The sequence below is a fragment of the Apostichopus japonicus genome, chromosome 2, assembly GCF_037975245.1.
Source record: "Apostichopus japonicus isolate 1M-3 chromosome 2, ASM3797524v1, whole genome shotgun sequence".
Taxonomy (NCBI): domain Eukaryota; kingdom Metazoa; phylum Echinodermata; class Holothuroidea; order Aspidochirotida; family Stichopodidae; genus Apostichopus; species Apostichopus japonicus.
Genome location: NC_092562.1, coordinates 13,425,497 through 13,436,192, shown reverse-complemented (window position 1 = coordinate 13,436,192; position 10,696 = coordinate 13,425,497). Strand labels below are relative to the sequence as shown.

The following is a 10,696-nucleotide window of genomic DNA, read 5'->3' as shown; positions in this document are numbered from 1 at the left end:
ACCTCCAGAAAAACATACATTGTTCAACGACACGTAAGCGGGATAATGTCGCTGTGTCGGGTGAGACTGCAATTTGTCTCACAAAAAGTATAAAATATAACAAAGAATATGATAAACCCGTACTTCTATGCTTGTAGGCACCCCCCCCCCCACCATCCATGAAAAAGAAAATGTTTCTTCTATATACACTCATGTTGGGGATATCCAGGTCAAGGGCGGCGGAAGCACTTTTAATCTGGGGGGCACCTACATCAAAGGGCACTTTGCAGAAATTCGATTGGACTGATGCAGCCCTTTATTTAGTACCCTTTATAACTCTTATTGTATTATCTTATTTGTGTATACACATCACTCCATCAACGCCCCCCCCCCCCTAAAGGAAAATATGCATACTAGCACTGCAATATCCAATACGCAAATTGGGAAACAAGGAACAAGTTTTCTCTGCCCTTTGATGTAGGTGCCCCCCCAGATTAAGCTTTCAAAATGAGGTGAAATCATGCTAGTTGCTAATGTAGGAATCTTCCCAATTAGACTGGTTTTTTCTTGTTAATATTTTAACAAATTTTCCGTTCGAAATAGTTTTAAGTTTGACCCACAGAAATTCATTAAAAGTCACTGGCTTAGCCAGGATTTGCAAAGTTGTATGCACGACTATCTAAGCGGAGCGCCACCATCGGTTGGCGCGGAGCGTACTTTAAAAATTTTTGGTTTTACAAACCCCTCAGATGGCCGGAAACGGCCCTTCCCGAGTGTTCATTATGGTTCCCTGGCCTCATGCTAACTTGAGGCACCTCAATTTTTATATAGAAAAAGGCACATTTTTAACCTGAGGAAAAGTGGAGGGGGGGGGGCACGTGCCCCTGTGCCCCCCGGTTCCGCCGCCCTTGGTCCAGGTAAACAATTGACTAGTTAGAAAAAAAATTGATCTTGCAAAAAGCGTGGTAGCCCAGATGAACTGCGCTTACGGTGGTGTTACACGGAAATATTCGGGCATCATGATGCTAAATAAAGAAAATCATGGAATTGTCGGGCAAAAATTTGAAAAAGATTCGGGCAAGCTACTGCATATTTATATTCCAGATGCCTAAAAAAAATATATATATATATATATATATATATATATATATATATATATATTTTTTCTCCTCTTAGGCTGCCCGAATTTTTCAGGACTTTTGCCCGAATTTCTTGTCCTCTGGAAATTTGGGGGGGGGGGCAGTCTGCCCCCCTGCCCCCCGCCTCGTACGCCTATGGTGGGCAGCACAATTAAAAATTTTGTGGCGCGAAATAATTTGGCCACAGTAGGCCTAGGCTATAGGCATAACACACATGCATGTGTTTCACGTAACCACACGCACGTTTTTTTATTTTTTCATTGTAGCCATAGCCTACAGGTGATGACGCAAACCGTCACTATCGATAATTTACCAGTGTTGTTATATAACAACATCATTTAGCAAAAATACATTGTCCAAACATTCACATAGTATGAGAAACAGATGTGATAAAGTCCATGGGGCACAGTGGATCACTGACCAATGTGATTCACTGTGCCCCGATCCACTCTGCCCCAATATGGTTTTGCACAATGATTGTTACCTAACTATAACACTAGGCTCAAACATGACTAAACACATAGTCCTATATCTGTTGCTAAAATATTTTATTCAATGATGATGAAGTCAACTTCATATGAATTCAACCTATTTTTAGGAGACTTGGATGATGACATTCAAAATTTTAGATTTGGAGATGAAAATCAAGAAATCCTCACCAATTTCCGAGAAGCTGCGCCTCCCTACTAACGTTTCTGTGACTTGTAGGCTCAAAGGCTTGTGTTGAAATGGTGGCGCTATACATTAATAACTTCTTGACTTTCTAGAGTTATCCATGATGATTCACTGTGCCCCGTGATCCACCGTGCCCCACCTCCCCCTATGATTATTTGCGGAGACTTCAGGGATTACGTATAGTTATATTGTCCGCCCACAACGCTTCATAAGATCCTCAAATTATATATGAAGCACTTTAATTAGCCTTCCAGTATGTCTTTTCTTTATAGAATAACAAAAAAACGGTCAAGTTAGTACCAAACCGTTAGGCTCACTCGGTGGCGTAGGAAGGTACTTTTGAGTGGGGGGGGGGGGGCGCTGAAGACTGATGGCCGGCCTGGGGGGGTCTAAGGGGAGGGGTGTCCCCCTGGATTTTTTTGCATTTGCAGGTGGCCTCAGATGCAATTTGGTGCAATATAGCACACTTCAACACCCACTCCATTTTGTAAACTTAATTTTGTATTTTCACCTGGCCTTAGATGCAATTTGGCGCTCCAAATGAGATTTTTTTCTCATTTGGAAATGAAAAAGGGGTTTTCTGACTTGCGAAGCGGGGGGGGGGGGGGCGGCGGAATGATACTTCCGCCCCTCCACATTTTTCACTGGGGGGGGGCTGGCGCCCCCAGCCCCCCGGTTCCTACGCCCTTGGGCTCACTACCAAATCTGTCATGGGAGCATGTTCGCTAATGGAGAACTTGTTTTGACACATTCCTGCATCTCCAGAGTATGCTCCAAGCCGTAGAGTATATTCTTGTGATTCGTCGGAAATATTAAAGGAATCGTATACGGCATAGAATGTCTTGCTGTCAACATTACTCAAGTCGATGCGCAGCTCGTATCGTCTTTGATTTGTCAAGCTGTAGATCTTCTCGTTTCCAAGCCAGAAGTTCTCCCTTATGTTACCAAAGCCCGCTCTGTAGTCACTCCAATACAGATTAAAATCTTGAGCGTCATCCATTCGTCGTTGGATTACCTGGAAATGTGCAGATCATACACAGAGAAAGATCAACACGTTTAACGAGCAGACTAAACGTAAAAAATAAAAAAAACACTTCATTTTCATCATGTCACTTTATATAAATATCATTTACCCCCTTTTTCCAATTAAAAGAATGTCATTTTAAAAATAAAAATAAGAATAGTAATAATAATAAATTACCTAGATCTGACAATTTACCTATGTCACAATCTAAATATGTGTGCCCGACTTACCGTCCAGCCTCCTCCATTTAATTGGACATATCGCAGTAAACCTCAAACGGGGGGCCAGTCCAATTATTAGGCTTGACTTCATACACACCGCTCTCTTCTTTACCGTCAGTAAAGACTTGCGAACAATCAGAATATTGGTTTCCCTGACGACCATAACATTGAGGTATACCGTTCCAATATTCACAATCTTCGTTAGGATCACAACCTTCGGAGACGTTACATGTGAGGTAATCGTTTTTGCAAAGACATATTTTATCACAACTTGGAGAGGTGTAAATTTCTCCTTCCTGAAAAATTAAGAAAAATATTGTACTTTTTGGTGACACATAGGCGCTAACAGTTACTTTATAGTAAAATAAGGGTAAAGTAGTAACAGTATAGAGTGTAATAATGATCGTGAAGGACTATTCGTTTTTATTATACATCCACGTTTGAAGTAAAAATAAATGGTTAAACCCCCCCCCCCCCCAAAATCATACAATCGTTCTCGCACGTTTACAGAATACAAACAATGAATGCATAAAAAACTAAAACTACGAGATAACTAGACCAATCAGAACTCTGTATGATGATATATTTTTGTGCAGTTTAGCTCTCACAAAATATCTATAAAAGTATAACCATGGTTCTGATTCTTGTAGTCAATTTGGCAAACACTATACTATACCCTTGGTTGCCATTAACTTAAAGTTGAGGTTAACATGCAGGAACATTTTTTTCATGCGATACAAATGATCAATACAATAAATTTGTGCAATTTCTCACCGGTAAGACTGTTTCGTTCCCTGTTTGTCCATGGCCCATGTAACATCCACAATCTTGAAGTGGGACACAATCATCATTTAGCATCAAGTAACCAGTAGGACACACACATGTTGTAATATCAGTACATGCCATGCTGCAGGACGAATTAGCACAAGAGCCCTCACATTTACAGGTACTTAGTACTTGATTAGGTGGGCACGAATCGATGTCTGAAAGAAACAAGAATTGTCAAATCACCAGCTGTTTGATCATGAAATCTCGTAATCCTCTGACAATGTAAGGCTTATGCTGTTTATATCGATGTGATATCAGTTGAAAATCAAAATCATTATTTAATACCTGGTGTAATGGTAAGGTCAGAGGTCGTTTCGCTTTCCTCAGTAGGTGACGTTGTCACATCTCTCCTTAAAGACCAACTATGGAGACTTTTCGATGAACATAAAATCCCACCATTTTGCATGTATGTAATCCTTAATTCACTCCAATTACATTGCTGTAATCAACTTTACCAATTTTGGACGTTAAATACGTGAAAAATGGGAAGAAAAGTCAGCTTTTTATGAAACCTGTTTCAGACATTCCTGAAACATTCCGAAGACATCAGGTGACCATGTGACGTCACTGTTTGTATACCTCACTCACAACAATACTTTTAGTGTGTAAAGTTGTATACTTGAGCTGCCAAAAACATCAACGATATTACTCCTTTTCCCCCGAAATGCCACAATTCTGTGTTGTTGGAGGTTGCAGTTACACCTCATCCAACAAAAGCATCAGCTTTTTTAGATTTCCGAGTAAAAGAACCGACGTAAAACGCCGCAGACTTTGGATCAATTTTTGAGATCCACGCGGAAAGATTTTTCAGCACCCGGAGTATCTCATGCCCATGAGTCCACATGCATGACCCTACCTCTGTGTAAGCTGCAAATGTCTCATTCCGCGAAAGTTATATTCTGTCGATAGCTGTGTCGGACCATAGCCGGACATAGCTAATGTGAAATTGACCGTAAACAAGCTCTGGACGCAATTGACAGTATAATATTTACCGTAAGAGATGACCGTGTATATACCGTGCCTATAAGGTAGCATTGTTAGTACATGTATGGCTCACAGCATGTGTAAATAGTCATGCTATAGGATTTCATCGCATTTATCTATTTCCTTTGTTGTATTCCACTATCGTGAGTTCGTGATACATTGTGTTATATTGTCCGTTATGTTTATTCCGGCATCTGCATGGTCCAAGGAGTTGAATAAAAACGGTTCTATGTAGCGATCGGACGTTTTATTTCGTTAGTGACTGTCTTGTGATTGTGGGATGTAACTGGTCAAGGCCTGTTTCAACTAGACCTAACTCTATGGAATTACACAGAGTCATGGTAGTATTTCGCCCAGGATTGAACGAGAAACGTGGATTTGGATATTCACTGCTAAATTTTGTTTATTGAAAGGATACTTTTTCTGTGTTTGTACTTTTGGATATTAAAACGAGTAAGTACTATGTTCAGCTGAAGCTTAGCCATGTATATGCTACCCTGGTCGATTCGGGTCAGCGTCTTCTCGTAGTTGTTCGATTATGTTTAGTGTCTTTTTGGTAATTCGTTGACAGTGACGTAAGCCATTTTCCCGTCACATATCACGCATGAGGCATCTTTTAGGTCTATTCTTCTGTTCAGTTTACGGTATCTTGCGATCAAATTGTATTACGGAATCGCCAAGCTGCTTGCATGTTCTACAGTATATTGTACCGTACGGACCTATTGACGCTCCGCTATGTAAAAGATGCTTCCATTTGAGTGGAAATTTTGCTAATGAATTAACCAATTTAACTAAAATTTCTGCTTATAATTGTCTTAAAACTAGTTGTTAACCTTCATGTGTTCTTGTTTTAAGCTAACAGCTTTTCAAACGCTCGAAATTGGAAGTCAAAAACAGTACAATTGATCGCTATCTGTGTACAAACAGTCCCTATATCAGCGTTTGATTTTCGCGGTATACAAACAATGACGTCACACGGTGACCAGAGGCTCCTTTGGGTCAATCTCTGTTTTCAGACATTCCAGAGGTTCATGTCACGTGACTAACCAAAATGTCCATTTTCGTGGTCGTTTTTGATGGGTTATAGTAGGTTTTCGAAGATTATTTTTTACACATGTTGATTATGGGTATGTAAACTCCTAAATTAATGGAAAATCCAAAAAAAAAAAAATTTGCCTCCATAGTTGGTCTTTAAACCTATAACATAATCACAACAACGTTACTTAAATAGAAGTCATTTATTGATAACTAACTTTGAGATCTATAGGCAGTCAATACCCTGTAGCTACTTAGCAGGTTATTTAAGCAATTTTTTCAATTAGAGTTGTTAAAGCAAAATTTGGAGTACTTTAATAACATGTTGTAGATTGGAGGATTTCATTTATCTCTCGACCGTCAAATGGTAAAGCAAATACATTCTATTTAGCACAATTCAAAACAAAAAAAAACCCCACAAGTTTTAAATATTTAATATATTATTTGGTCAAAATGAGAACTCGAAATAGCAGAAAAAACATACATCTGTTTAATTAAGAGATTGATCATAACATATTCTAATCTTTGTAACCTTAATCACTGGTCCCCTGCAGTGGCAAATACTAATTAAGATTTAATAGATTAGTACAACTGAGTGAATTAGTGCTGCCAAGGACAAAACACTAAGCCTATACATTACAGGATATAATATACCTTCTGGCGAAGTACTTGGAAATTGGGCTTCAAAGTCACATAAATCTGTGGTAGAGAATATAAGAAAATCCCTTTGATATCTTTGTTAACTTTAAAATGTTTGACTGTGTAGTTAATTTTAGCCTATGTTTTAATTATAATATACAAATAATGAATGGTTATGAGTGCAATAGTGCAAATATTTCACGAGTTGAAAGATGGAATGTTCCATTCAACTCGACTGCGCCTCGTAGAATGGAACAAATTACATCTTTCAACGAATGAAATATTTGCACTATTGCACGAATGGAAACCTTCAAATTTGGATATAATTGGATGTAAAATGCACTCATGCAACAGATTGTTTTGAACAGACAGGTTTCTCTGCTCTCTTACCATTGAAAAAAATGCTATCAAAAAAAGTATAACACATGGTTCTATTTCATAGAGTGGAATAGAGCGGATTTTGCATGCAATCAACGAGCAATTGACCAATCAAATGACCAGAATACAATTAGGTGTTGTATAAAGAGATATAACACATAGAAAGAGAGGAAATATAATGCAATAAAGAGGATGATATTATAACTGAAATAGTCAGTGTCAAGACAAAGCTCCTTTTTTATTTAATCAAGTTTAATATAAGAGACAAATAATACGGGAGAATCAACTTGTGTATTGATCTTTTTTCTTCTTTGTCTTTAGAGTGTCTTAGGTTCATGAAATGAATCAACAACTGAATTAATTTCCGTGTGTTATTTTACTCCTCGAATCAGCTTATCGTATAGAATACATAGAAACACTTTTCCCTTAATAATATTTGGGAAGACAATTGTTAGAAAACGTTAGCGAGCTTCATTCATGATCCCGCGTTCTGATCAGCACGTTTACATATACGATATTATTTGCTTAAGAATGCACACATTGAATAACGAATATGGCCACTTTTTTTCTGCACATTTTATTAAAAAATTAAAATAATATATTTTAAAGTGACATACTACCCGCTGATGAGATGTCGACGGAAATAATCACCACGAAGATGAAAAACATGACCAGTTTGACTGCATCCATACTTGGATATATCAATCAGCACACACAGCAGCATATGATTGAATGACAGTAAAAAGTGCAGAAGCAATAACGATGGTGATATTTATTGATTGCAATGTCAACTGTTTCAAGCGCATGCGTCAACTTTATTAATTAAGTACCGTAACGAAAGAAAGAAGTTTGTTGAAAATATGACATTAAAACTAAACTTGACAGGACACACTATGGCGGCATAGGTTAAGTTCAGTTTGTTAGATCACTATACATATATACTTTGTCTTTTAGAAGTCCTCTTTTCGTTTAACTTAACAACCTCAATGATATTTATCACATCAACAGTCATCAAATTGTAACCTTTAAAGGCGATATCGCTCATAGACTTTATTTTGAGGGCGCTGGCATTACCGAGGTTTCAGTGGGGTTTACTGGGACCCCGATTAATCACGTGAACTCGGTGGCAAATTTAGATCAGTGAATAGCGCAGGCAATCGTATGCGTAACAAGCCCGTACCCATGCACACATAATGTTATAACACAGTTCCATTTTTGTAACGTCGTTTTTTAACCTCTTTCCTGTTCAATCGGTAGTCTGTGCACAACTACAACATTACATTCAACGATTCTTTCAGCATTCCTGTAAATCGTTTGAATTCTATTCAGAGTTAAATCTGTTTCAAGATCTGTTCTACGATCTGGAACTCTTAGATCAGGAACTCTAAGATCTGGAACCTCTAAGATCTGGAACCTCTAAGATCTCGAACCTCTAAGATCTGGAACTCTTTGACTGGACCCTTCCCAAGTCTGTATTTACCATTGCTAACATTAAAACTTGTCACAAAAGTGATTTGTTACCTAAGTAGCATTCATATCGTTTGTTGTATAATCTCCTGCCTTATTTTTCTCGTAGCCTGATTCCGTGTGGATATATAGTGCGGGTGTGGGGTGGGGAGGGCGGGGGGGGGGGGTTACTTTCTCTGTTTGTCAATTCTTAAGTGTGACACAGTAAGAACAGGCGAGATGTCGTGATGGTATAGTTTTATGTTAAGTTTGTTATATACATCAAATATCTGCTTATTTGTTAGTTGTTCATTCGTATTTATATTATAGATCAAATTGGGAATGATGAGATTAATATTATAATGATATAACTTGTGGATACATAATTATATGGTAGCAGATTCGTAGTGAGTCCGTGCACTTACTCGTATTGTGACATTATTATTGCTATTCGCAGTCCCGGCAGCCCCCTCGTGGAATTGTACTCATACTCAGGCATTCGAATATATATATATAGTACAAACACCCTTCGAGGATTGCGTAACTGTATTTGATCATATATAGGGCGTTCTACTACAGTACCCATGATAAAGGCTAAGTTAAGCACGAACTGGTACTGCAGCTGTTGTACAGATTCTTCACTTCTGATTGGTCAGTGAGTAGGACTCTGATCAATCGCGTAAATGTTGACGCTCATTTTTAGACACAAATAAACAAATGAATACAAGTCATATTGAGAAGTAGGCTACACTGAGACCTTTCTAAAATTATTTCTCTATGCTCTGTTTCTTTTTGGAGTTTTATTAATCCTCAAAATATATATTTTGCTGTTCATGAATTCTGATTAGTGGCGGCGGAACCGGGGGGGCTTGGGGGGGGGGCTCAGCCCCCCAATGAAAAAGTTGAGGGGGCAAATGCATGATAAGCCCCCCCAATATTTACCAAGGCTCCGAAACGTGCATCTGCCCATTTTTCAATGCATACTTGTCGATCTGTCCGATGCACACGTATACTATATATATAGGTGTAATAATTTTAGTAATTGCTGGGGGACCCTCGGCCCGTCCCCTGGCTATAGACCACATTGTCACCCAACCGCGTCTTCACGCCCCGTGAAAAGTGGAAGCAGTGAGTGTGAGTACCGGTAAGCGTAACACAACTTCGTCTTAGGCCAATGACTTGCCTCATTTCAGCCAGTTCTCCAACATCCCCTTACTTAGTGGCGGAGCGTCCATATATACAGTCAGGGGCGGATGCCCCCCCCCCCCTCTGACGGACTCAAATGGACTGCTGGCGCCCTTTTCAGCTTTTCACTACTTTTTACTTATTCGCGATTATTGACTATTTTATTGCGCTCTCATATACCTATTGACATTTGTCATATTCTGTTGGTGTAATTTTTCGACAAAATGGCGACGACACCTTTTTATTCTCCGTTAATCTGCAAATTAGCAAGGCCCGGAAAGGGTCATTTCCTGCAATCTAGGGAGTATCTTTTCTCAAAAATTTTCTGTACGCTCCGCGCCAACCTGTGGTGGCGCTCCGCTTAGATAGTGTCGAAAGCGCCCCTACAGACCATTCTTGCCCCCCCGACCAATACCCCTAGCTCCGCCACTGCCCTTACTACACTCAAAAACGTCTTTGCGAGTACACTACGAGGAATAGCTACTCTCTTAAAACACCATCGAACATACAAATTACAATGTTTTTACAGACTTTTAGGTGCAATCTGAGAAATTGCAGGCTTGAGACCCATATTTTAGGGCTAGGTATTCGCAGCATTAAACACTCGGGAAGTGCCGTTTCCGGCCATCTGGGGGTTTGAAAAAAACCAAAATTTTCTTGTACGCTCCGCGCCAACCGATGGTGGCGCTCCGCTTAGATAGTCTCCACACATTAGCCCCCCCAATAATTTTTCCGTTCCGCCGCGCCTGATTCTGATGAGTTGTTTTTCAGTCTGAAAATCCTGACAAAAGGAGGTTAGAAGAAAGGGTTTCTTTCACAATTGTCTTTTGGAGTATCTCGATCTGTGCGATATACTTTCCAAAATTAATATAATCTCAAGGTTATGACAATCGATTCAAAAACCATGTATATGACAAATATCACTAGCCTATTGAAAGATCATGTTATAATTATTATTTTGTTTCACTATGATTTCTTCACTAAAAATCGATCTACTTCCTGCAGGTACAAGTTAAATGTAATATAAAGTGGAAAAAAATATTGGCCGGACTTTTCCCCCACTCCCCCCCCCACCCATTTAGCCGTTCCGTATAGCGCATTGCATACCGAGTTATGTCACATTACTGTATAAGCCCTCGATTCGGCTTCTTATTTTCATCTTC

The 10,696-nt window shown here is 39.2% G+C and overlaps 1 protein-coding gene across 1 annotated transcript; it reads right to left on the bottom strand.

The window, feature by feature from the left end:
• Positions 1–2,472: 2,472 nt before the first annotated feature.
• On the bottom strand, positions 2,473–4,215 carry LOC139975272 (fibrinogen-like protein 1). Its single transcript, XM_071983047.1, has 4 exons — positions 4,152–4,215; positions 3,813–4,021; positions 3,089–3,334; positions 2,473–2,808 (listed from the first exon to the last, which is right to left on the bottom strand). The coding sequence occupies exons 2-4, from the start codon at positions 3,942–3,944 to the stop codon at positions 2,473–2,475; spliced, it is 714 nt and encodes a 237-aa protein (XP_071839148.1). The 5' UTR covers positions 3,945–4,021; positions 4,152–4,215.
• Positions 4,216–10,696: the final 6,481 nt, after the last annotated feature.

Bases quoted from the DNA above. Each gene is read 5' to 3' on its own strand.
- LOC139975272 (XM_071983047.1), bottom strand. From the start codon at position 3,944: ATGGCATGTACTGATATTACAACATGTGTGTGTCCTACTGGTTACTTG. The intron at 3,335-3,812 runs GTGAGAAATTGC...TTAATTTTTCAG, and splicing joins GGAACGAAACAGTCTTACCG to GAAGGAGAAATTTACACCTC. The intron at 2,809-3,088 runs GTTTACTGCGAT...GCACATTTCCAG, and splicing joins GGACTGGCCCCCCGTTTGAG to GTAATCCAACGACGAATGGA.